The 27,538-nt window shown below is 37.1% G+C and overlaps 1 protein-coding gene across 2 annotated transcripts in view; it reads right to left on the bottom strand.

Annotated features, from left to right (window-relative positions):
• Nucleotides 1–1,551: 1,551 nt before the first annotated feature.
• Nucleotides 1,552–27,538, bottom strand: part of DENND2C (DENN domain containing 2C) — a 37,542-nt gene continuing 11,555 nt past the window's right edge. The window contains exons 6-18 of one of the 2 annotated variants that reach the window (XM_051992959.1): nucleotides 26,956–27,000; nucleotides 24,793–24,980; nucleotides 22,698–22,807; nucleotides 21,755–21,824; nucleotides 21,300–21,377; nucleotides 18,432–18,572; nucleotides 9,855–10,003; nucleotides 9,159–9,336; nucleotides 8,745–8,786; nucleotides 7,942–8,047; nucleotides 5,396–5,635; nucleotides 4,392–4,478; nucleotides 1,552–3,099 (exon numbers count right to left, since the gene is read on the bottom strand). In XM_051992959.1, the coding sequence (XP_051848919.1) occupies nucleotides 3,068–3,099; nucleotides 4,392–4,478; nucleotides 5,396–5,635; nucleotides 7,942–8,047; nucleotides 8,745–8,786; nucleotides 9,159–9,336; nucleotides 9,855–10,003; nucleotides 18,432–18,572; nucleotides 21,300–21,377; nucleotides 21,755–21,824; nucleotides 22,698–22,807; nucleotides 24,793–24,980; nucleotides 26,956–27,000 (1,466 nt within the window). In that variant the 3' untranslated portion in view covers nucleotides 1,552–3,067. The remainder of the gene's footprint in view (nucleotides 3,100–4,391; nucleotides 4,479–5,395; nucleotides 5,636–7,941; nucleotides 8,048–8,744; nucleotides 8,787–9,158; nucleotides 9,337–9,854; nucleotides 10,004–18,431; nucleotides 18,573–21,299; nucleotides 21,378–21,754; nucleotides 21,825–22,697; nucleotides 22,808–24,792; nucleotides 24,981–26,955; nucleotides 27,001–27,538) is intronic. The other variant, XM_051992960.1, reaches the window with a different exon arrangement.

Raw genomic sequence — 27,538 nt, 5'->3', positions numbered from 1 at the left:
TTGCTAAATAGGGTTGATCTTTTGTTAGGAATTTTTCCCGATTTTTCCGCCTGACTATCCCACACTCCTGTGAGGGAAAATATGGATTTTTAAAATGTGTTTGATTCAGTATCTCCACAGAAAAGTCGAAGACGCAAAAAGATAAGTTCCGGCCCTTCTGCAACGTGTGACGTGGCTGTACGTCTAGGTGAGGCGCCAGGACGCTAGCACTTTTCCCAGCATGCTCTGCGGGAAGCGGGAATCCTGAGGGGTTGGAGATCAAAGCTGCCTCAGCCGAGTCTTTTCTCCATCTCCTTAGGACTAATGTCATCCTTCCCAAACTCTGCTTTCCCCCTTCTCCCCACCACCTGATAAAATCACTTGCTGCGGCAGCAGGTTTGTGGCAAATTCTTTTCATGGTTGCATGGTTGCAACCCTAGAGGGCGAGGTCGCCTCGTGAGGATCCCCGTTAGATTCGGGTCTGGGAAAAAACGATCTGACACGAAGTATATAATCTAACATCGCTTCCTCGGGGCCAGGCTTGTGGCTCCCGCGTTTAAAACCTCTGTGGTACCCAGTTTTTCTAGACTAGATTAAGCTACCAAGGGTGCATCGAGCCCAAGTTGTGGCTTAACGGGATTTGTCCAAAGAGTTAATAGGATAGGAAACATTTCTATTAACCAGGGGGAGGAATCGTGTTGCGGATGCGGTGTGGCTGGAATCGGTATCATGCGGGCTAGCCCCTCGGGTTTATAGGGTGGGAGTGAGGCCAGGTGCGCGATTCCCCTCCCCAGTTAGAATTTGACCTTCATACCCAATTCCTTCCGTCCCTGAATCCCTTCCTCATCCACTGAGAAGCAAACAGGATTATGTATCTATTACCCATGTGAAGCCATGCAAAACATTTTCAAATTATTAACCAAGTGGAAAAGAGAAAAAAAAAATATTGTATGCTTCTGTTTGCACTTGGAATCCATCAATAGTTCCCCGCCCCTCCCCCCCTCCCCCGAGAGAGCGTTTTTTTTCTTGAGGCCTTTGGAATTGAGAGACTTCTCTCAAGGAGGTAATGTTGAAGAAGAAAAAAATGACCCTGGTATCGGTTTCATTGAATTCTGAATCCCTCTGCTGCAGACTAAACAGAACCTGAGGCGTCTGAGCGGTGCAGCTCAGAGTAAAGGACTGAGGTGGGCCTTCCCCCAAATTCAAGGAGAACCTTCAGCTAAGCTTGGCTTCTCAGATCAAGTCATTCGTCTGACACCTGCCGTTCTGGGATCTGGGTGAGAAGAGGCAGCGGCGTTAGGTGTGGTGGAAACAATGTTGAGCTGGAAACAAGCGATCTTGGCTTTTAATTTTGTGTGTTGAAACTCCTAATTTGTAAAAGGAAGAAATTCGACTATACAAACTCGTTTTTGTTTTTTTTTCCCCTACTCCAAACTTAAAAAGTCAGGCTCAGATATTCAATGGCACAAGTGTTTTGGTCTTTTTTTTTTTTTTTTTGGGGGGGGGGGTTTGAATAAAGTAAAACTTCCCAACAGCAGATGACTTTTATTCCATTCAAAGAAAAAAAAAGTCTGACTTTTAAAATGTTTTTATTCTTTGAAATATAAAATCTGTAAACTTTTTACAAATCTTGAGCAATTCTGCGTTAACAGACGTACCCATGATCCATAGTACTTTACAAAAATAAAATAACAAATAGCCCAAGGAATCATCCTAAATTTAGAAGGCATAAAGGACCCCATCCCTGAGGCAAGGGGTCTCCTCACAGAGGGACCAACAGGACCCAGCCTGCTATATTTAACTTAGTTTATTTCTTCCCCGCATCTTCACACCCACCATTTTATTAATATTCCCCATCAGAGATTCCTTTGGGAAAAGACAGGAGGGTGAAGTTCTAAAAAGGAAAAACTAGACAAAGTTTTAATCTAACAGGGATCCTGTTGGAATAAGATGCTTACTACACACTTTAAAATAGGCATAGGGCTATCTTTCCTCTAGGCCCAGAATATAGGAATTATATTACACAGCATCAGCCATTGAATGGTGTGTGCTTTAGATTTATACAGGTATAAATACCTGGTTGGGCTGTGAAGGCAAATTCTAGTTTGCCAGAAAAACAAAACCAACAAGCTTATTGCTTGTGAGAATGGCAATTACATTTATCCTAACAGACTGTAAGATTTTATTGTGTGTTTGTGCCAATTAAATACATCCCCATTGGATGGAGATTCCAAAATCTGAAAATTAAACAGTGCTACTTAAATGCCACTGATCAGACTTTCCAAAGACTAGCACTGCTTTGGGTGCCAAGGGTCCGGGTAGGTAAGTGGTATGACCCTAGAATGAGGTTACATTACCAGAGGTTCAGCTCTTCATAGCAAAAAATGCAAGGTTTAGGGAGATGCCCCAATTTTATGTCATTTCGGCTGATTACAGAGTCCCTTGTTCTGAAAGATACAAAGTGGCACTGGTTCATTTTGATAGGAAACAGCTCTGTTAACCAGAGTCACAGGATTTAATACCCCCTATGTCTGGAAGAATGGACTGCAAGATGCTTATCCTATAAGGAAAAGGTATTGAAGAGCAGGACTTACCCACCTGAGTGGAATCCCACAAAAAAAAAAAAAAAACAAACACCACAAAGATAACATTTAGCTTGGGTCAATCATCCCAACATTTTAAAGCTGCCATAGAACTTGGTTAAGGACATTTTCCCACCATTCCCAAATACCCTAAAATTCAGCATGAGGCTCATGCTCACTTAATGTGTTCATTTTAATTGAACATTAATAAGACTTTAAGAAAAATAAATTCTCTATAGTCCAAGCACCAGAGAATGAGCCTAGATATTAAGAAGCAGAAATGTTTTCTTTCCAAAGAAATTGGATATAAAGTGGAGGCAGCACTGATTTCAGATCGCCCTCAACAATTCTGCAGTGATTCCTAAACCAGTATCTGGATAAAATCTTCAGACTGACTGCTTCTTTGAACCTTTTAAGCTTTTCCAAGAGTTCTGCAGTCAATACATCCTGGCACCTGGACCTGGACAACATTTCCTGTTCCATTTCAGGTATGAAAATTCAGGTTTTCATTTCTTCTGCAGAAATTTCATTTTATTTCCTAAAAGGAGAAATAAACATAGCATACTCATAAGTCACTCATTTCTATCTACTATAAATTATAAGACTAATGTTTTATCACTGTTACTCAGTACCAAATTACCTCTGCCAGACATAAACTTATCAGTAAGTCAATTCTTCTGTATTATTATAACACAAATTCTAACATTTGCCTAATTAAAGTAAAGAACCAGAAGTTTGGACCTGAAAGATCCTTGTAAATTCAAGACTTAATCTAAGTCACTGAAAGTATACTTTTTTTTTTTTTTGGTAAATTATATAATTTTTTTCTTTTGTAATTTTATACATTTTGAAAAGGGGTCCATAGGTTTCACCAAATTCCAAAAGTGTCCATGAGAAAAAAGGTTAACAACCCCTCATTTAGAAGGAAGCTAGGAAGAGGATGAGCATTTATGTTGTCTCTATATGACAAGCACTGTGCTAAGCATTTTTTAACAAGGATCTAAAATCTAAATTTTCTATTCTGTTCCTTTGGTCTTTAAAGAAAACCAAAGCTCAAAGAATTTAAGTGACTTAAAAATATGTTTAACTAATACAGAGTGGAGTTAGGAGCATATATTCCAAAGGCAAATAAAAATTAATGGGGGGGAGGGGGAGGGACTGGATATGTGTATTTGTTATTTTGGTTTATCAGCTCCAAGTATACTTTCCCACAGATGAAAATAATTTAAAAATTGACTATAAGCAACTAGGAATCTGAAAATAATACTGTTTAAAGTTGCATTCCTCTAGAATAGAGGAGCCTACAGGCCATATAAGGCTGGCAAAATCCTTTAGTCTGGCCCTGCCAAAGCAACTACAAGTGACAACACTCTCTGGCTGCTTGAATTCCTTGAGTTGATCATTTCAAATGACCTTCAACAATGTTACAAATAACCAAATGGCCCTTAGCAGGGAAAAAAAAAAAGTTCCCCACCCCAACTCTAGAAGCAAGAATTCCTATTTTGTTCAAAGTCCCTTGTATACTCAGATGTTAATCTTTTGGTTTGTAAGGTAAGCTGTCTGAAGTAAGTGGCTCCAGAGAATGGCTTTGGGAAGAGACTGACTGATCCAAGCCTGAGAGGGAAAATTCACAACTACTTAGGTGTTTTTTTTATCTCTACTTTCAGACTTGGGAACTAGGGACTTATTTCAACAGGAAGACTGTCATCAGCATGGCTTTTTCAGGTTATTGGCAGTTAGAGATTTTATGCATGTCGATATTTTAAGGTATCTTTGGACTGTGACATGAAAGTTTTCTTAGACATACTTAATACAAACATAATAACTCACCAAGACTTCGAAGAATTTTGTTCACCCCACTGGGTTCAGACTCTGGAATAGCTTCCAAGTACTGAATGGCCCGGACTTCAAACAGTCCTATAAGGGAAATTCATACTGTTGAAAGTATCTTACATCCAACCACTAAACTAATGCAAGAAAACTTGATTATTTCTTTGGGATAAGCTAGATAATTAAAAATCAGGCTTTCCCCTAGAGCCAAACAAACCTCATATCTTACAACTTCAATTTGGGGCTAATGCAAGAATTAGCCACAGTCTTCTCTACTATTCTGGTTTGAATATGTTCACATCTGTAGAAGAGTTATGAAAAAACATGGACCAAAAAAATCACACAAGACGGAAAGGGTACTTGGTGGAAGGAATACCTTTACTGTAATATTTTTAAAATAGTGATTTCATCAGTGCAGATCTTCCTTTCACCAAGACAGATCTCAGTTGCTTCACATTTAAGGAGTTGTGGTCTTAAGGAGTTGTGACAAAAAAAAAAAAATTAATTACCTGATAACCTGATAACTAATTGTGGAGAGGGAACGAGCCATGGGGACAGCTAGGTAGCATGGTAGATAAGAATGCTGGGCCTGGAGTCAGTAAGACTTTTTTTGAGTTTTAATCAACCTCAGACACTTACTGGCTGTTTGACCCTGGACAAGTCACTTAACCCTGTTTGCCTCAGTTTCCACATCTCCAAAATGAACTGAAGAAGAAAATGGTAAACCTACCAAATATCTTTACCAAGAAAACCCCGAATGGGATCCCCAAGAGTGGGGCTGATAAGAATAAGGACAACCATGAGCCTCTCTAAACTGATTGAACCTCACAGCAGATTTAGAGTGCTTTACCAGGCCTGTATTCGAAACCTTTTAAGTGTTCCACAATAAGACATAGGTATAAGACTTTTGTGGAGGAAGTGAGGAATCCATACTAATAAAATTGTGGATTTTCCAAGCTTATCAAGTACTTCAAATGGAAGGGACTTTACTTATAAAGACTGACCTTTGACCCCACTCTTTCGAAGTTCCCTGTCCTGGATGAAACCAGCAAACATTTGTGTCTCCATGAACAGATCCAGGAAGTGACGCACACTCCGGGAGGTATGAGACTTGCGGAATGGCTCCCTTTGGAATACACGTTCTCCACGTTCTGTCACAGTCATGTTCAAAGAATAATGTCCCACCAGCTCCACAAAGAATCTGACAAAAGCTTCAGACACCAGGGTGTTGAGTGTCACATCTACTGCAAGATATAAAACAAAGGTTTGGGCTTTTGTGTATGTGTGTGCTACTTGGATATAAGTCCTGCTTAGAAGTAGTTATTAGAAGAGGAATTAGATCAAACTGTATAAATTCTGATTTCCATGTGCCAGATATAGAAGAGAGAACTTGAACAAGTAGCCACTGCTTTATCTTCCAACAATTTTGAATTGTTGACTTTCAACCTACCATCCCTGAAACTGCTCTCTCAGAAGCTATCAATGACTCCCAGATAAATCCAGGAATTTTTAGTAGTGCTCATCTATGCTTCATGACACTGTTGATCATCCTCATTGCCTTCTCTCCTAGTTTTCTTCCTACCACTCTTATTTTCTTTTTCTTTTTGGCCGCTACCTATAGTTTTTTCTAAGGAAAACATTTTATGAACCATTTGAAAGTCTTAAGTAAACATGAATTAACTATGATATTAACTCTGTAACTATCTATCATACAATGTCCAAACTACTTAATTTGGCTCTGAAAAGCTTATCACCTTGCCCTAAATGATCTGTCCTACTTTTTCCATTTTTCTCAAAGGGTTAAATGTCAAGAGGTCAAAATAATTGTCATGTATACTGTGATTTTAACTATTATCCACTATGGTAAAAAAAAATTTTTTTTTAATTATACACTAGATTATAAACCCCCTGAGGGCTGAAACTAGTGGCTTTGCATCTAGTACAGGTCCATGCCCTCCTGCAATTTCTCCATTCACTTTTGGGATTCTACTTTGGAGCTGATCTGTGGATGTCAAGTGAAAACACACTTAATCTCATCAGATGTATTTGGCCTTAAGACTATTTATCATTCCATCCAGCAACTGACCTGAACACTGTACCTTCCACTACCTCTTTCATCTTTTATTCAGTCAATAAACAAGCATTTATTAAATGCCTGCTACATGTCAGGCACTAAGCTAAGTGCTGGAGATACAAAGAAAAGTGAAACTACAAAAGCTGTTCTCAGAGAATTTACAGAGAGTACACGCAAGCCTCTATTCACAAAATACACCCCCACACACACTTACATATATGAGTATAGATGAGAAATTAGAGAAAATTTCAGAGTGAAGGCTCTAGAGAGGGTACAGGAAAGGCTTCTCATAAAAGATGGGATTATAGCCGACATTTGAGAAGCTAGTTGATGGAGTTGAAAAAGGAAAGCTTTTTGGGCATGTGGAACAACCAGTGAAAATACCTAGAGTTGGGAGATGAAGAGGAGGAAGGAGGCCAGCGTCACTAGGCTCTCATGTGTGTATTGCATAGTTGGGGGTGGGGGGTGTGAGGAAGACATAAGAAGGCGGAATAGATAGGAAGGGGCCAGGTTACAAAGGGCTTGATTACCAGAGTACCTGGAATGCTTTAAATGGGTGACTTTGCTGAACCTGCTCTTTAGAAAGATCCCATTTAACAACTGAGTGGAGGATGGGGTAGACTTGAGGCAGGAAGATAAATCAACCACCTTTTCCAGCAGTCCAGGCATGAGGTGATGAGGGCAATTATGGTAGCAATGTCAAAGGAGAGAAGGTCGTGTATGAGAGACATGGTAAAGACCTTGGTAACAGGGATAGTGGGAAGGAGGAATCAAGCCACACTTTGGCTTAATTAGCCCAGTAACTGGGAGGGTGGTAGTGCCCTTGACAATAGTAAGAAACAATAATCAAATTAGTCCTGCTACCATCGTTAATGGGAAAGTTCTGGCAATCTACTGTCCTATGTCTGGTTTCACAATTTCTATAACAGTCTACACCAAATTCCTTCTTTCTAGCCACTACCATCCTATATGTGTTCTGTTTTCTTATGGAAATACAAGCTCCTTACTAGGATTATCTCACTTTTTCTGTTTGTATCCCCAGGACTTTGCATAATGCTTGGCATATAATAAATGGTTGCTTGATTATTGAATGAATAGGATACATTCCCCACTCCTGCTCACTAATCCAAATCCTACATTTTAGAGACAAGTTCAAGTCCTCGCCTGCTCTGGAGAAGTCTTCTTGATTATACCATTCCATGCTGATCTTTTCTTTCTCTGAATTTCTTTAACCCTTTAGGTCTACCTCACATTCTGGCATGGGGTTCTCAGCTGCTACTTATTGTTCCCTAGTTGTTTCATGTAATATGCATCTTTCACTTCATGTTTCAGCTGAACAGCTTGACAGTCTCTGTCTTCTTTTTGTATCCTTTGACATGTTGAATAAAGAGCAAACATTGGATTAAGCACTAACTAAACACTAGTTGACTCAAGAGTCCTAGAATCCTATGATCTAGTTAATATACTTTCTTGTACCTTGTGGAGAACTTTGCTCTTGAGCCAAGATTTCATTTCGTTCTTCTAAAATCTGCACCAGAGCAGCCTGGAGTTTTGGTGGTAGAATTTCATCTTCATCAGAGACCTAGACAGACAACCGTAGGATTGTGTATGGATTTATGGATTGGAACACAAATTCTCACTATTGAGATCCAGAAAAAGCTGAACTTTTTATTCTTTGCTATATGGACAACTATTTCCCTTAAACTGAAGAAAATTTAAAGCCAAAATATTACATAACAACCACTAACATCAATCAGAAAAACAATCACCCAGTAATATGACTCAGATTTTACTTGTGAATAAGCTTCCATCTACAAGTCTCATGATCTCTACTGATTTGATAAGACATCCTCCAAATGAATGATGCTAAACTCTGAAATGCCAGTTGGTTTTGAAATTGAATCAGAATTATTGAGTAATATTCTGACTTTTGTTTTATGCATGGTCAGAAATCTACCTCCTGACACAAATTATATGATGTTTGGTAGGCTGACATTAATTCATCTGGACTTAAAGAAAGTCATTGCAAGGAGCAGTTCTCTTCTTGAAGCTTTCTTCCTTGCTTGGGTTAGATTCCTGCAAAGCACCCCATTTTCTCAAACTAGTTTTGTATGATGGGTCATAATTATGAAGATTACTCATTGTATATAAAACTGAGTATGTGGAAAAGCTCTCAGTCTAACAGCCAGTTCCTCTAAGAAAATTAGTTATTCTGTAAAAAATCTATTGAAAGCTATCTCCCCAAATATTTTTATGTAATCTCCTTTTGTGTCACTCACCTCCTGCAAAAACTTGTCTGCACAGAGATCAACAATCAGCACCTATTGGAGAAAGATGTCAAGCAGGTTAAACTGGAGTCATTCACATAAAATTTGCTGAATCAAAAAGAGGATTGTGGTTTTCATAAACAGTGGGAACAAATTTCATGCAAGTGACTCAAAGTTCTGGCCTATTTCAAAATCAACCCAGGCTATTTCTTGGGTTTTGAAGTCTGTTTCCTTTTTAGCAGGTCATCCTATTCATGTAACACAAGAACGAGTTTGACTTGTTATAGTAAATATGACATAATATGGTACTTAGTTATATTGCAATATTTTAAATTAGTATTTCTTTTTCAATTGTGGGAAGGACATGGTAAGAGTTTTCACATGTGTTAAAATTAAACTATCAATCTCCCCCCACCCTAACCTTACCTCCTCAATGGGCAGATCCTGGAGCAATGGTAAGGAGCAGGACAGAATGCCGATAAGAAATGGAGTGGGTGAGCACACAATGTCAATCATGGAGGCTGGCAAGACTGGGATGTAGGTATGCTGCCAGGTGAAGGGATACAGGGTGGCTACCACAGCATGGCCACATTTAGATAAAGTACTGGTCAGAGGCAAAAGTAGGCAGTATTACACAGAGGGACTCATGGAGGACCAGGCAAGTATGACATAAAAAGAGAAGTTACAGTTGACTTTTTATTCTCACACATTCACTCTTACTTCTCATTTTTAATTGTAATTTAAATTCAATTATACTTGAATGTAAATAAATTATCTTTAAGATTAATTCAATTTATAATGAAATTCTTAATTTTAATTATAAATTAAATTTAAAATTAATTTTACTTTAAATTCTAGACTCCATAGCTAAATCTGTAATAAATTTATGTGCTCTAAAGAATGCAAATTAAACTGCTTAAACAAAACCAATTATAAAACATTATCTACTATAAAAAGGGACACTGGCAAATCCAAACTTAAATGGCTTCTGTATCATTCATTGTTTTGGATCACTTGGTTCTCAATTTAATTAGCTTAACATATACATATTTTCTTTTAACAAGGTGATCAAATTAAAAAGAATAAAGAAGTGTTAAGTTGGATATTACATTAATTCCCTACCTCAAATTGTTAGCAACAAATATAACCCTTCGTTCCAAAAGGAGTGAGGCACAGACTCGGATGAGTTGACATACACTTAGACATTTAAATAGACACTCAAAATCCACATGTTCAAGCCGAGAATCCAGCGGTCGGCAGAGTTCAATTGACTGTGAAGAAAAAATGTTGGAAGAAATGATGTGAAAACATTTTAATTTTAATATATTAACATCTATTAATAATATAAGAGATAGGTCTCTTGTAAGGTTTCTTGTCTTAGCCCCACAATTCACTACTTTATGTTCTTGCTCTAAATTTATTTCTTCCTTCTAACAAGAGCATTCCCATATAATTTTCATTTTCTATAGCAAATCATTACATTATTATAAAGGCCTATAGAAGTATGGAAAAGTGCTACTACTTTCTCAGATCTAAACTCATGCTGTCTCAGAGATCAGTCAAAGCATTTAGCTATTCAAACTAGCATCTTGTCTCTCCTTCACAGCCAATCTTTTGGAAAAAGCATCTACCCTTTTTGCCTCCACATTCTTACTTATTTTCTCAACCACTTGTGACATGGTTTCTATCCCCTGTCATTATACTGAGTTAACTGTCTCCATATTACTAGTAATTACCTGCTAAAATGGAGACTTCATTCTTCCTGATCTCTGTGTAGCTTTGGGCGCTGTCAACCATGTCCTACCTCCTGGAAATTCTCCTTAACCCAAATTTCAAAACATTGTTCTCATTGTTCTTTCTCCTTACTTGAGTCCCCTTACTGGTCAATTTTGTTGTATACATTAATATACCACAACCTCCCTCAAGGCTCTATCTGAAGCTCTCTTTTTTCTCTAACTTCTTCTCTAGTGACCTTATCCAGTTACATGGGTATTTAATAATCATCTCTACACTGAAAACTACTACATACCCAGCCCTCATTTTTCTCCTGAATGCCTTCTAATGGGCATCTCAAATTCAAAATGTTCATTACTCTACATAATTCTCTCATTTGATCCTCACAAACACCCTGTGATGTAGGTCCTACAAGTTGTTGTGAGAGTCAGATGATACTATAAATGCACACATGTGCACATCTATATGAAATACACTATAAATCTTAAAAAGTAATATATAAATGATGTTCTGAGTACTCTTATTCCCTTAGTACTCATTTTAAAAATGGAATTCTGGAGAACTGTTTGGTTCTGCAAACATATATTATATCTAGGATATACTGCAACATATTTAACATATATAAGACTGCTTACCATCTAGGGAAGGGGATGGAGGGAGGGAGGGGAAAAATCGGAACAGAAGCGAGTGCAAGAGATAATGTTGTAAAAAAATTTACCCTGGCATGGATTCTGTCAATAAATAGTTATTATAAAATAAAATAAAAATAAATAAATAAAAATGGAATTCTGATATAAATCATCCTGGAACATTGTTATTCATTTATATTATATATTCTTTGGATTTCTGCATAAGAAGAATAAAATAAATGATTTTTTGGTAACTGAATAAAATACTGTGACTTATGCTTTTCTTCTACAGGCTTACTGACTTACTGCTTTATTCAAGTAATTCAAGTGTAGTTGAAAGAGCAGATAGAATGAGGAAGAGGATATTTACGTCATCCCCTTCCTACTTAATTTTGCATTCTTTGCCAGGTATCTATACTTTGAAAGGTTTTCATATAACTCGGAGGTTATGAACATCTGGCATAGTTTCATCCATTAAGAACAGTATTCATAAATGTTGCTGGATCGGTGTCAACATGTGTTCAGGAAATTATGAGCAATAGTTTTGTATATAATAATGCTCTGGTTCCAGTAGAGTTTATTTGCTGAATTCTCAAGGTTATTTTAAGGTCTGCATTTGGAGCATAGGGATTAGTCATCTGTTATTTTTATTAAAGATGAACTTCTGATGTATAATTATAGCCATCAGCTCATATATAATTAGGCATTTGGCAGGTGATAAATTGTAATCTGTAATGATGTGCCACATTATTTTTACCATTTACTTGCAAAAAATAATACCAAAGATAACATTTCTCCAATTTCTGGTGGTAATAATCTGATCTGAACTGCCCTCATAAACCTCTCCATTTTCATTTTTAAATGTGCATGATCACAGCTATTTGTTCCATTCTTTATTGACATTTTAGTTGCATTCATGTGGTTGTTGGGACTTTTGATTTCAAATCCAGATTTTAGTCATTTAATAACTCCTTCTGGAGATACATTTCTTTTGGTCACATCTAACAAATTCAGTAGTATATGCCTATTATGATGATATCTATTCCAGAAGTATTTCTGTAAATTTTTAACTGTGAAGTTTTAATATCACGTACTCTGAGAAAATCTATACAGCCTCTTTCTTTCTTTTTTTGTTATTAAAGTTTTTTATTTTCAAAACATATGCACGGATAGTTTTTCAGCATTGACCTTTACAAAACCATGTGTTCCAAATTTTCCTCCCCTTCCTCCCACTCTCTTCCCTAGAAGGCAAGTAATCCAATATATGTTAAACATGTTAAAAATATATGTTGAATCTAATATATATATACATATTTATAGTTATCTTGTTGCACAAGAAAAATCAAATCAAAAGGAAAATAATGAGAAAGAAAATAAAATGCAAGCTAACAACAACAAAAAGAGTGAAAATGCTATGTTCTGATCCACCCTCAGTTCTCACAGTCCTCTCTGGGTGCACATGGCTCTTTTCATCACAAGATCATTGGAACTGGCCTCAGCTTTCTCATTGCTGAAAAAAGTCAAGTCCATCAGAATTGATCATTGTATAATTTTGCTGTTGCCGTGTATAATGGATCTCCTGATTCTGCTTATTTTACTTTGCATCACTCCATATAAGTCTCTCCAGGCCTCTCTGAAATCATCCTCCCAAACATTTCTTACAGAACAGTAATATTTCATAATATTCATACACCATAACTTATTCAGCCATTCTCCAATTGATGGGCAGCCACTCAGTTTCCAGTTTCTTGCCACTACAAACAGAGCTGCCACAAACATTTTTGTGGGCCCCTTTCCCTTCTTTAAGATCTCTTTGGGATATAAGCCCAGTAGAAACATTTCTGGATCAAAGGGTATGGGCAGTTTGATAGACCTTTGGGCATAGTTTAAAATTGCTTTCCAGAATGGTTGAATCAATTCACAACTCCACCAACAACGTATTAGTGTCTGGTTTTCCCACATGCTATCCAGCATTTTTCTTTATCTCTTCCTGTCATCTTAGCCAATCTGACAGGTGTGCAGAATTGTCTTAATTGGCATTTCTCTGATCAATAGTGATTTAAAGCACCTTTTCATATGAGTAGAAATAGTTTCAATTTCTTCATCTGAAAATTGTCTGTTCATATCATTTGACCATTTATCAATTGGAGAATGGATTGAATTCTATACATCTGAGTCAATTCTCTATATATTTTAGAAATGAGGCCTCTATCAGAACCCTTGAAGGTAAAAATAGTTTATTGCTTCCCTTCTAATCTTGTCTGCGTTAGTTTTGTTTGTACAAAAACTTTTTAACTTAATATAATCAAAATTATCTATTTTGTGTTTAGTAATGAACTCCAGTTCTTTGGCCACAAATTCCTTCCTTCTCTACAGATAAAACTATCCTTTTTTCTTCTAATTTGTTTATAATATCACTCTTTATGTCTAGATCATGAGCTCATTTCAACTTTATTTTGGTATGTGATATTAAAGGTGGGTCAATGCCTACTTTCTGCCATACTAATTTCCAATTTCCCCAGCAGTTTATGTCAAATAGTGAGTTCTTATCCCAAAAGCTGGGGGCTTTGGGTTTGTCAAATACTAGATTACTATAGTCATTGTCTATTTTGTCTTGTGAACCTTATTCTACTGATTGACTACTCTGTTTCTTAGCCAGTACCAAATGGTTTTGATGACCACTGCTTTATAATATAGTTTTAGATCTGGCACAGGTGGGCCACCTTCATTAGCATTTTTTTTCATGAATTCCCTTGAAATTATTGACCTTTTGTTCTTCCAGATGAACTTTATTGTTATTTTTCTAGATCTGTAAAATAATTTCTTGGGAGTTTGATTGATATGGCACTGAATAAGTAGATTAATTTAGGTAGTATTATCATTTTTATTATATTCTCTCAGCCAACCTATGAGCACTTGATATTTTTACAATTGATTAAATCTGACTTTGTGTGGAAAGTGTTTTGTAGTTGTGTTCATATAGGCTCTGATTTTGCCTTGGCAGATAGATTCCAAATCTTTTATACTATTGACAGCTATTTTAAATATTATTTCTCTTTGTATCTCTTGCTAAAAGAGTTGATGATTTATGTGGTTTTATTTTGTATTCTGAAACTTTGCTAAAGTTGTATATTGTTTCTAGTAGTTTTTTAGTTGATTCTCTAAGTATACCATAATATCATCTGCAAAGAGTGATAATTTGGTTTCCACATTACCTACTTTACTTCCTTTAATCTCTTTTTCTTCTCTTATTGCCAAAGTAGCATTTCTAATACAATATTGAATAATAATGGTAATAGTGGGCAACCTGTTTCACCCCTGATCTTATTAGAGTTGATTCTAGTTTGTCCTCATTACATATGATGCTTGCTGATGGTTTTAAATAGATGCTGATTATTTTAAGGAAAACATCACTTATTCCTATACTCTAGGCTATTTTTAATAGGAATGGATGTTGGATTTTCTCAATTGCTTTTTCTGCATCTATTGCAGTAATCATATCATTTTTGTTAGTTTGGTTATTGATATAGTCAATTATACTAATATTTTAATAGTTTTCCTAATATTGAACCAACTCTGCATTCATGGTATAAATCCTACTTGGTCATTATTATCTTGGCATTTCCTTTCTTAAAAAAAAAAAAAGAATTCTGTAAGCATTCTGTATCTTCCTTTGGATGAAGGGCTCTGTGTTTCATTAATATTAGATGTGTTTTTGTGAGAATGTTTTCCAATTTTTCTATTTTCTATGTTTGTACGTAATTGCTTAGCTGTCAATTGATTTAAACATGTTCTCTTAAAAGCATTTCTTTTAAAGTTCCAGTAATTCTCTCAAAATCTGTAACTACTGCCTTGATAACTTATCATTATCATTCTATTTTCCCCACATATTCAATGTTCTTCAGAGTTCCCTGTTTCTCTTGAGAGCACCACCATCTTTCAAATGTCATCCTTGGAACCATCCTTGTCTCTTTTCTCTTAAATATGTTTTACCCATTATTACATTCTGTGAATTCTACTGCTGCAGTATCTTTTGCATACATCTCAAAACTCAAATGACCATCATTGTAGTACAGTCTTCATCATCTCTCACCTGGAATATTCTAATTGCCATCTCATTGTTCTCTCTGCTTTCAGTTTCTACTCTCTCCAGACCATTCTCCACATCTGTCAATATAATATTCCTAAATAAATTATAAATCTGATCATGCTACTTGCCTGCTCAGAAATCTTCAGTAGCTCCCTATTGCCTTTAAGAAAAAATAGAAACTTCTTCACTTTTAAAGCCCTTCACGACCCTCCAGCTTCTTTCCTGACTTATTTCAAATTTCTCCCCTTCATGAAATCTATATCCTAACTAAAGTGGCCAACACTGGTTTCTATCTCTGGCTTCCATGACTCTGCTCAATCCTTCTCCAAACCCTAGAATTCCCATTTCCTCATTCCCACATTTTAGCTTCTTTTAGCTTGGTGCTATTTCACATGCAGACCACTAGGTGGCACCATGGTGCACAGAGCACAGAAGTGGAGTAAAGAAAACTTTAGTTGAAATCTACTCTTGAGCACTTAGCTGTGTGATGCTGGACGAGTCAACCTAACTTCTGTTTGCTTCCGTTTCTTCATTTGCAGCTTCCACCTCTCATGTTGCAAAGATCAAATGAGATAATATTTGCAAAAAATGTTTTCACAGAGTGCTTGGCACACAGCAGAAGCTACATAAATACTTGTTTCCTTTCTTTCCCTCAACACATATTATCCCCTAATTTTTAATTCTCAAATTATCATATATTTATTATTATATATTATTTCTTTTTTGTCTTTATATTCCTATCACTTTAATACAAATTTATTGAATTGAATTTGTCCAGTGGATTGTGGGAGTAACCTGTATTTTCTGTACTTGGGGAGAGAGAGACTGGAGAGAGAGAGAGGAGAGAGAGAAGAGAAAGAGGAGAGAGAGAGAGAGAGAGAGAAGAGAAAGAGGGGAGAGAGAGAGAGAGAGAGAGAGAGAAGAGAAAGAGAGAGAGAGAGAGAGAAGAGAAAGAGAGAGAGAGAGAGAGAGAGAGAGAGAGAGAAGAGAAAGAGGAGAGAGAGAGAGAGAGGAGAGAAAGAGAGAGAGAGAAGAGAAAGAGAGAGAGAGAGAGAGAGAGAGAGAGAGAGAGAGAGAGAGAGAGAGAGAGAGAGAGAGAGAGAGAGAGAGAGAGAGAGAGAGAGAGAGAGAAGAGAGAGAGAGAGAAGAGAGAAGAGAGAGAGAGAGAAGAAAGAGAAAGAGGAGAGAGAGAGAGAGAGAGAAGAGAGAGAGAGAGGAGAGAGAGAGAGAGAGAGAGAGAGAGAGAGAGAAGAGAGAAGAGAAGAGAGAGAGAGAGAGAGAGAGAGAGAGAGAGAGAGAGAGAGAGAGAGAGAGAGAGAACATCTATGTCTTGCTACATCTATTGGCAAAAAGATTAAGAATTGACCCCAACTACTCTCTCCTCCTTCCACACTAGAACACTTGGTCATCAGCTGTCCCGGATTCCATAATCATCTCATTTCTCTTCAGATGACTTTCTCTTCATATGATACAATTGGGTGGCCCAATGGGTAAAGTTCTGGGCTTGGTGTCTGGAGACTTGAGTTCAAATTTAACCTCAAACACTTACTAGCTGTGTGATCCTGGACAAGTAACTTAACCCTGTTTGCCTCGGTTTCCTCAACTGCAAAATGGAGATATTAATAGCACTTTCTGCACAAGGTTATTGTGAAGATCAAATGAGATACTTGTAAAGTGACTAGCACTAGTGCTAATACTTATTTTTTCTACCTTCTACTCTTTCTCAGTTTTATTTATTCAGTTCTAACCTCTCCTGATCTCTATTCTCCTCTCTCCAGCTGCCCATTACATATCTCAAACAAAATGTCTTCAGATATCTTAAATTCAGCACATTCAAAATAGAACTCATTCTTTGTCTTTTTAAAGATAATTTTACTTTTACAAACATGATTTTTAAGTGATGTTGTCTTGAAGATTAGAATGATTGTTTCTAAAAAGATCAGGGAAAAAAGTAAAAATAAATCATGGATTTTCATTAGTTGATCAGCATAATTTTCTGTAACTTATTTTGATATTTTAAATTTTAAGATAAGGCAAAACTAATGCCTGCAAACAAAGATCAAATACCATTCCATAGGGCATTTTCTCTCTCTCTCATAAATTTCTCACAATTTTGAATCAAACTTTTTTTGAGTTCCACAAGGCTCTAGCACAGACTTTATGATGGAGAAAAAACCAGTTTTCCATGTGCTCCTATTTGTCACTTAGAATACAGAATTTCTTTTTCTTCCAGTCAGTCAGAGCTCTTTCTATATTATTTGCCTCAACACGGATATGTTGTATTCTTCCTGCAGAAAGCCTTCAACTGGACTTCATTTCCCAATGAACACAGTAATCCCAGCTTAGAATGTCCAACTTCCACAAAAACAATAGAGATACAACCATTGCAGGAAGAATGACCTTTTTTTTTTTTTTCATACACTAACCTAGGCCTTGAGCATAATTATTATAAAAAGACTTAGCCATCTTCAAATTAGCTATTATAACTGCTACCAGATTTAGTCAGTCTAGATTCTCTAAAGTATCTAGGGCATTCTGAGACAAAGGCTGATAATGGAGCTTTTTCATCCATCATAAAGCTAAATCCTTCCATATGTGTTCTCTCCCATTTGTATGTGAGCTCCTTGAAAGAGGAACTAACTTGTTTTTCTATTTGTATCTCTAGGGTTTAGTACAGTACTTTGGCTTTGAAAGTGATCTTCCTAAAGTACAACTCCAACTGTGTTCTTCTCTATTCAGTAAATTCCAATGGTTCTGTATTGTCTCCAGGATCAAATATAAAATCCTGCTCGACTACTACAGCCCTCCATAACCTGGCTCCTTTATATCTTTCTAGTCCTCTTACACCTTTTCTCCATGTTCTCTGTGACAACAGAGACACACCTCCTTGCTGTTTTTGTCTAGTATACTAGGTATTTCATTGCTGCCCGCCATGTCTGGAATAGTTACCCTCCTTATCTGAAATCCCACTTTCTGGGAGAAGCCTTTCCTAGTCCATATTCATGTTAGCACCTTTACCTAAGATTATCTTTTATTCATCTTGCATCTATTATTTACACATGGTTATTTACATGTTATCTCCTCTATCACATTGTGAGCTTCTTGAGGACAGAGGAAGTTCCTCCCCCCTTTATTGGATCTCCAACACTTAGCACAGATGCTGACACACAATAGGTACTTTATATAATGATTAAGTTAATAAGCATTTACTGAGTTATCAAACCCTTACAGGACCAACCAACTCACCCCATCTCCAGCTCCTGGAAGGTAGCTTTTGACAGTGATGGTACGTCCAGGTGCAGGGAAAGGTGCTTCCATGACACTCCGCATGAAAGGATGTACAAGTGCTGGAGACATCTCTCTCCTCTTCTCCACTTCATCCAGAATCTGTAGGAAAAAATCATTCTGTTGCTGTCTCCTCAGAGTTAATTGCCCTTTTCTCCAATAATCCCATTGTGAGAGAGAGCGAGAGAGCGAGCCCAGAATTTCTAGCCACCCTATATGCAACATTCATACATTACCCATTTTCTAATCTGAAAACATAAATACCACCAAGTAAGCTCCCCCAGCCAACCGAATATCTCCAAAGCAGTATATTACAGTCATTCCCTCAGAACAGAAACACATTTATCTTTATCATTCTAGTGGAAGGATAGGGGTTGATTCAATCACCTCACTTCATTTGAAGTAAATACCTTAAATCAGTTGTAAATATATGTCATTGAATCAATAAGTCAAAGGTATTTGATTTTCAAAGTGTCCTCAATCAATTAGGAAGAAATGAAAGTCATTGTATTATCATTGGCTGAAGAGACCTTCTCATGTCATGTGGATTATGGATAAAGAAGCCAGTTTCAAACCTGGGCATTTGAATGTCAAGCCTTCTAATAGGAAAAAATCCCAAGTTTTGATCAATAATTGCTTGAGAGAGAAGGATGTCTCTTCTCCTGCTTTGACCAGAAAATGATGCTATAAACTTTTGTGAGGCAATTAGGCTTAAGTGACTTGTCCAGGGTCACACAACTAAGAAATGTTATGTATCTGGCTGGATTTGAACTCAGGTCCTCCTGACTCCAGAGTTGGTACTCTATCCACTGAACTATTTAGCTGCCCCTCTGTTTTTTGGTGGGGATGGGGTTGTTTTGATACTGTAAACTTTGAAAGGTAGGGAGATTTTGGACTTCTCATAGGCCTGCTATTAGTGTCTCTTGAACAGATGATGGTAGTATTTGCATAAGGATCCAGGGAAAAAATTAATGCTGAGGAAAGGTAAATTCAAGATTCTCCAAAGATCCTGACAGAAAGCTATACCATATCTAAGAGCAATACAAGACCTCACAAAGAGGAGAAACTTAACTTCTAGCAACCAATAGTTACTTAAGTTACCTCTTTGCTAGCTATACTATTTGAATATGAGTCTGCTTTCCCCTGCATGCACCATGTGAAAGTATGCTCCTGTTTTTTCTTTTCTTTTCTTTTCTTTTAACTTATAATAGCTTTTTATTTTCCAAATACAAGTAAAGATAGTTTTGAACATTCAACCTTTGTAAAACCTTGTGTTCCTAATTTTTCTCCCTTCCTCCCTCCTCCCCTGCCAGACAGCAAGCAATTGAATATAGGTTAAACACATGCAGTTCTTCTCAACATATTTCCATATTCATCATGCTGAGCAAAACATGAGAAAGAAAAAACAAGCAAACAACAAAAAAGGTGAAAATACTATGCTTTGATCCACATTGCTTCCATTTGTCTATATCACCCTACCTAATTAAATATCTACTTTAAAAAACTAATTAAGTCTGGGTGGCTAATTGATACTGATAATTAATGGGGGATTAATACCAATAGGGGCTCTTAGGAATAACATTTTTAACAATCACTCCACAGCTCCTCAAGGTTAAACATGGAATAGTGAGGTAGAATCTTCCACATTCTGGGGATTCAGTCTGCCAATGAGAGTGAATTTTGGGAGCATGAGCCCAGTAGCCTAAATTGTTCTAGAATAACATTAGTAACAATAACAACATTAAAAATTGTTCAAATGGGTTTTGCAGTTTACAAAGCACTTTCCTCACAACATTGTGAAATAGGAAATACAAGTTTTATTGCTATTTTATAGATAGTGGAACTAAATCTCAGGAAACTCAATATGACTTGCCTATGGTCACAAAGATATAATAATTATTAGAATCAGGACTTCAGTCCAAGTCTCCTGAACAATAGCAAAAACCAATAGCTAGCAGGCATAGTGTGCTTTTAAGGTTTGAGGAGCACTTCATAAATTTTTTTTTTCATTTTATCCTCACAAACAGCAATGGGAAGTAGGTGCTATTCTTTATCCCCATTTTACAGATGGAACTGAAGCAAACAGAGATTAAGTAATCTGCCTCATGTCACATAGCTAGGACCACATGCAGTCTAATGTACGTAAGGGTACATAAGCTTCCTTGAAGCCTTGAGATCACTAGGTAGAAGTGAAGGGGGTAGTGTGCTGAAATGTATAGTTTTAGAGACACTAACACATACAAAGTCTTGCCCAATGTCACACGGCCAGTAATGGGTCAGACTCTATCCACAATACTGAGCTAAAATTTAATGGCAACAAATATAAAGTCCTTTTGTTGTTGTTCATTTGTTTCTTGGCAAGTACACAGGACTGGTTTGTCATTTCCTTCTCCACGCTCATTTTGCAGATGAAGAACTGAGGCAAACAGGGTTAAATGACTTGCCCAGGATCATACAGCCTTGTATATGTGTATATGTATACATATTCTCTCTCTCTCACACCCACTCCACACTGGTGAAATAAGACTGGTGGGAGGGAAGTATCTCTACTGACCACACCTTTCTCCTCATCTGGAAATTCAGCCAAGCCTCAGAAGGTAGAGATCTTACCAGGTAAACAGTTCAAAATCTGTTAGTCAAAAGCTGGTAGTGCTTGGCATATAATAAGTGTTTAATAAATGCTAGTTAGGTGACTAACCTTTCTGAAAAGTAACTTTTAATTTTGTGTCCATTCACACTAAGTAGAAAATCCCTGACAGGGAAAATAGCATTTTTAGAGTCCAGAGAGAATAACTTTCCAGAAAATTTCACTCCACAGATTTCACTCACCTTTGAAAAGAGGTTGAAGCAGCCCAATCGACTAACCATGCAGTATACTTCAGGCAGTCTCTTTCCTTTGCCTTCCGGCTAAAATATAAGAAAATAGCACAGAGAGTGATATACCATCAATACCTATGAGGACCAACCTGGAGCCTCTGTCTCTTGTTACGGAAAAATTCTGGGGAATCCTAGCAGCACACATTCCCTAGACTGACAGAGCTTCCCGCAGAAAGAGCTGGGGGTGACCACTCGGAGCTGCCTCGGATGGTATGTTTGAGCCCTAGAATGAAGCAACTGTGTCAGTAACTTTATGTACTACTCCAGATTATTCCCTTCCAGCTTCTACCTTGCATTGACTGCCTAATGCTGGCAGAGTGTCAGTATCTCAATACCCCAAGACCCTTGCCTCAGTCATACCTACCATCCCATTATCACTCTTCTGGCAGCATCAGTCTGGGACTTACCAAGAGCTTCTTGCAGTAACCAAACCACCGGCTCCCATCTTCACCCGTCAGCACAAAGGAGAAAGTTTCGCTGCAGAGAAAATCATTAATGGAGCACCAGAGGTCAAGCTTGAAACAGGTGTGAAAGCTACACAAGGAGCTGACTGGGAAATGAAAATACACGCGTATGGGTCTGTGTAGGGGCACATGTATAGATGGGGGCCAGAAAACATGGTATCGAGTCTGGGCTCTCGTATGGCCATAGGCAATCACTTCACCTCATTACCTATGCTGCAAAACTATATGACTGTAAGCCCCTGATCATTCCAGAGCTATGACTAGGAATTAAGAGGAAAGCCATTCCGTTTGAAGATAACAGGGCTGAAGAGTATGACTATTGAGCATCCCAGGCCATCATAAAGAAGGGGATGGGGATTTACCTAGCACGTACAATAAGGTTTCCAGGATCAGCACATCTACCTACCAAGTACTCCATTGACCCAGGCAGCTCTACAAACACTGCAAAACACTTTCTCCTTCCCACAAAGACTGGGTGCAGTCTACCTGTCACACCCTTTACACTAGAGCCTCCCTTAAAAGTACTTGAGAATAAACAGCTGGGCTGTGGTGCTTTCAAAAAGCCTGGAGAGAAAAACCAAGATGGAGACATGTTGCTGTTTTCAAATCTCCTTCCTGCCACTGGGGGGTGTTCCTGGCTTTTGCTCAGCTAGGAAAGTCATTGTGAAGGCCTTTCTCCAATGAATTTCCCTTCAGAGACTGAAATATTCCAGTGTTTTTCTTTTTTTGAGCTCCCACAGAGAGAAAGTTCTAATTCTGTTTCTTCCTTTCCTCCCACTCCATCCTTCTTCATCAATGATGGCATTCACTTAAACTCCATTTCCGGTCCTTTCAGGCAGTCAGGTTCCATTTCATAGCAATTTCCCAAGTGTAAAAGTCCACTCACCTCTTCAGTTCTGATGTAGGCACCCAGTCTTTAGAATCAGGGAAACAGAAGCTGGGGATGACTTTGAGCCTCTCCTCAGTATCTTTGGATTGCTTGAAGGGATGTTCACCCTGAAAAAGATACTTTTTGAAAAGGGAATGCAGAGTCCTAACCAACTCCCAATCACAGAGACATATGATAAACCTAAGTAATTATTTTGGTATTTATAAATGAGGCTATGCATAAAATATAGCTTGACAAAAATAAGAAAGGCATAATGACATAAGGTGTATTAACTTATAATAGAAATGAGGCGTTTTCTCTTTGCACAGATTATCTGTAGAGATTCCATAATCTTCTATTAGAGACATGGATGAAAATAATCTTTTTTTTTTTAAGGCTTTTTATTTACAAAGCATATCCATGGGTAATTTATCAACATTGACCCTTGCAAAACCTTCTGTTCCACCTTTTCCCCTTCTTTCCCCTACCCCCTCCTCTAGATGGCAGGTAGTCTAATACATGTTAAATATGTTAAATCCAATATATGTATACATATTTATACAGTTATTTTGCTGCACAAGAAAAATTGGATCTACAAAGAAAGAAAAAAACCTGAGAAGGAAAACAAAATTGCAAGCAAACAATAACAGAACGAGGGGAAAAGCTATGTTATGGTCTACATTCGTTTCCCATAGTTCTTTCTCTGGGTGTAGCCAATTCTCTTCTTTACTAAACAGTTGGAATTGGTTTGTGATTCTTCACTGTTTAGTCAAATACAGGAGAGAGATGTAAGAAGAATTGGGAATTAAAATTAACAAACATGTTCACAATTATAGTGATAACAAAAGTTCTGTCAATTACTATCAGTGATCAATAATTAAAGACATTATGACAAGCAGATAAAAAATGTTATTTTGGGAGAACTATTTTGGGAGTCAAACCCATGTATAATCATTGCTTCTACCATATAATCTTTGCTATGTAATTACTGGTTTGTTGTTTCCTGTAAAATTTAGTATGAAAAGACTTTTATACAAGTTTGGCATTATGTTTCACAAAATAGCCTAAATTGAGAAAAATTAACATTTTAAAATTCATTAACTTGGCTTGTTCTGCTACAATAACAAGCAGTTAATAAATCTGATTACTCCATTACCTCTTTCTAGCCAATAAAGTGATCTACCCATTCACTTCATTTTATCATTCTGGGTCAGGTTCATCCTGCAAAATCAATCTCAAGATTACTTCATTCTAGCTGCATCTTCTATTTTAGCCAAAATTCAACCAAAATTCAACTCTGAAGCCTCATGGAGGTGACCCTAGGATTCTTGAAGAATATTCTAAAAGAGTGAAAGCTCTGAAAAGTAACACTCATCATCAATCAGGTCACCAGGTTTTTTATGGTTCTTAGTTGCAGCAATTTATAAAGACATCTTCTAAAGCACAAAGGAGTTCCTTTCTATATTCAGGAGGGATTCTCACACTAATAAAATCACAACTCTTTTGAAGCCAACATTTTTATTTATGCAAAATGACTCCTACTCTTCAACATTGTCCACTTCAGCTTTTACCTCTTCTTAAAGTGTAACTAAGGCATAAGGGGAGAGGTCAAGTTACTTGTTTGAAGAGAGCCAATGAATTTACTAATCCAGATTTTGCTGAAAATGTGCTCATCCCTGAACTTTCTCACCCTCTAGAGCAGATTTTCAAAAATCCATGATTTGGTCTTCTTATGTTGAAGACTTCTTGTAGCTTTATGTTGTCATAGTGCCAGGCTGGAGTCAAAGAAGGCTTAAGTTCAAATGTGTCCTCAGACACTTACTACTTGTGTGATTCTGGGCAAGTTATTTAGCCCTTTACTCATCTGTCAAATGACCTGAAGGAAATGGCAAACCATTCCAGTATTTATGCCAAGAAAACCCCAAATGGAGTCATGCAGAGTAGGACATGACCGAAAAAACAACTGAACAATCACAAAAAATATACCATCTTTTATAAATAAAGATTGGTGGTGAAAAAGAGATAGATTGATTGAAAGTTAAAAAAAAAAAAAACCCACACACAGAACATTAGAAAAACTGCTAAATGACCCTAGATCTCCTTCATTAAGTACCTTGCTGGGGAACTGTTGTATGACTTGAGGAGTATATGTGCTTTCTAGTGGTTTCTTCTGCAGAGATACCACGACAAAGAGTTCAAATAACTGTTGTTCCTGAAGCTCAATGAGATCCCGTTCCAGAGTCTGGTAGTGAGGGTTCCTTTTGGATGACTGTTGTAGCTGCGCTATTCGTTTATGACGATCTGTAAGGAAATCCAAGAATGATATTTTTCCTTTGCAGAGATACTTGCTTCCAGCATCTAGAAATCACACTGAATTTAAGGGTTACCCATAGAGTGTGTAATGAATGGTGACTAATGATGTTTGTTAAAGAGACATCTATTTTGGACCATCAAACACAAATGTATTGAGGTTCTTATGCTATCATTTCCTTAGGAGCATGTCAATGTCCTCTTTAAGTTTCTATTTTACCACCACACTATAAAATCAGATGTAAAATCTATGCAAAAAAGGCTTGTTTTTGAAGAAAATTTAGTTAATGACAAAAGCCACTATTAGGTCTCTGGTATCTGATTAAAAAACCAAAACCAAAATTACAGTCTTGAAAATTTCAGGGTCAACTTTTAATTACTCCAAAAACAAGATCATCTTGTCATTAAAGAAATCCTTTCCTTTCTCTGCTTTTTCCATGACATACATTGTTAAAAAAAAAAAAAAAAAAACCTCTATACGCTTACATCAGTGAAGTAGGATAAACCAAAAAGGAAAAATAGGGAAGGAAAAAAGTCATCTTTAAACTAATTATATCATGAAAGTACATACCACATAAAAATCGAACATCCCAAGAATCAGTGTCTAGTTTTGACTCAATAAGACTAGACATGTCTTGTGACTCATTTTTTTTTTTAAAAGAGTTACAGTTCACTCTGCTTTCATTCCACAAGTTAAGTTTCATTGCAGATCAAAAGTTTCATTATGAAAATTCATACAAGATGCCCCAAGGAATGAACAACCCCAAATATCTTTCATGGCAGTACTCAGTAAATCCCATGCTCTAGGCAAACTTCCATCCCAAAGGACTGTTTCACTTCCAGCAAATTAAATATTCAGAGCCTGTTTCTATGAGCCAGCAAAACTGAATTAGTCACTATAATACATCCACACTGAACACTGGTAATGATCTGAGTTTCACCTTCACCCAGACTACAAAATGAAACTGCCTGAAGCAAAATGGACCAATAGAGGTAGTATTAGATGTACTTTAATAAAAATCCATGACCTACTCTGATCTTTGATACATATATACTCTGACTTTCTCTTGCTTACTTGTATCCTTAACCTGCCAAAAGTTTCATTTCCATTTTAGGCCTAGAACAATATGAGGTTTCCCATCTTTAAGTTAAGATTCATAATGGAAAGTATAAAATTTGCCCTATAGCAAATTATTGATAAGCTCTTTAGGGTAATTTCTTTTCCTATTACATCTCGAAGCACCTAACACAGAGCCTCACACATACTCTCATCCAAATCATGCATTGAGTACTTAATAATCAGTTAAATCAAATTCTGGGATTGATTTGGGGTCTATACTTGAGACTATTTCCTACCCAGTTCCAATTTCTGACTATCTTTACATCTCTCACTCTCATTCTATTAAATAGAAACAATTTATTCTGAAGCAATTATTCAAAATCAAATTAAGTGAAGTTATAGCACACCCCCAAAGTCCTTGTAAAAAACATGCCAATGAGATAAATCATTCCGATTGTTCCAACAGTGGGAAATGACCTCACACAATGGAAAATAAAAAAGGGTGAAATGTAGCCTTTCTGAACTGTAAGCTATCTAATTTACTTCAACTAATTCATCTAGGTGCCTGAAAACTTGGACCTTCACTGATAAATAACTAATTTTAGATAATGATTCACCTGTTCTTGTTTGGCAGACTAGAGCATATGACCACCTAGGTACTCTGGGCCACTCCCATGGGCCTTTCCAACCCATGTCATATTTGGCTGTCTTTCCCTAATATGTGAACTTTTTTTTTTTAAATGAAAAACATCCAGACAGTTGAGCTGCCTAGATTCAACAGGTATCAATGGCAAGGGAATAATCAAAACCATGAAACTCCATCTGATAAAAGTTATCTTAATCAGAACTCCACACCTCTAACCATGTTCATCATGAAAATGGAAAGCGCCCCATTGACTCACTCACTCTTTGGCAGATATTCAGCATCACTTTCGTTTCCGCTGGCTTCACCTGAAAGGACAGAAAAAGGGTTTTCATTTGTATTCTGTGCAAAGGGTTGGGAAGTTGAGGGAGTATGGAATAACAGAGGTCCCCCTGTCTAGGGTAACTAACAGATAGTTTCAGAGATTTTGAGACCCACCATAAGAAGAGATAACACATGACAGAACTATCCATAGTCTCTCTTCTCACTATCTCCAGCTGTCTCCCCCCCCCCCCCCCCCCTCCGGTTCCCTGCCTAATTCCCACTGCTCAATCCTAGGAAAAAGGTCAATTCTAGAAATGTAAATCTAGCTGAGAATGGACCTAGTTACTTTTCCCCATTCTGCTTTGTACAAAAGATATAGAAAAGGTAGGTTGAAACCTAATTAGCTTAAAAAAAAAAAAAAAAGACCTCCATTCATAGTTAAAACAATGTCAAAAAAAAAAAAAAAGGTGAAAGTGGACAGATGACCAAGAAATGGATTCAAAGCCTTTCCCTTATCTTCAATTCCTTTGTTTTACTCTAACTACTGTGTTTGTAGATGGGCACAAACAAGCATTGTATTCC

Source organism: Antechinus flavipes, chromosome 4 (genome assembly GCF_016432865.1).
Source record: "Antechinus flavipes isolate AdamAnt ecotype Samford, QLD, Australia chromosome 4, AdamAnt_v2, whole genome shotgun sequence".
In the NCBI taxonomy this organism is placed as follows: domain Eukaryota; kingdom Metazoa; phylum Chordata; class Mammalia; order Dasyuromorphia; family Dasyuridae; genus Antechinus; species Antechinus flavipes.
The sequence above is the reverse complement of the archived record's forward strand: the minus strand, read 5'-3'. Positions and strand labels throughout refer to the sequence as shown.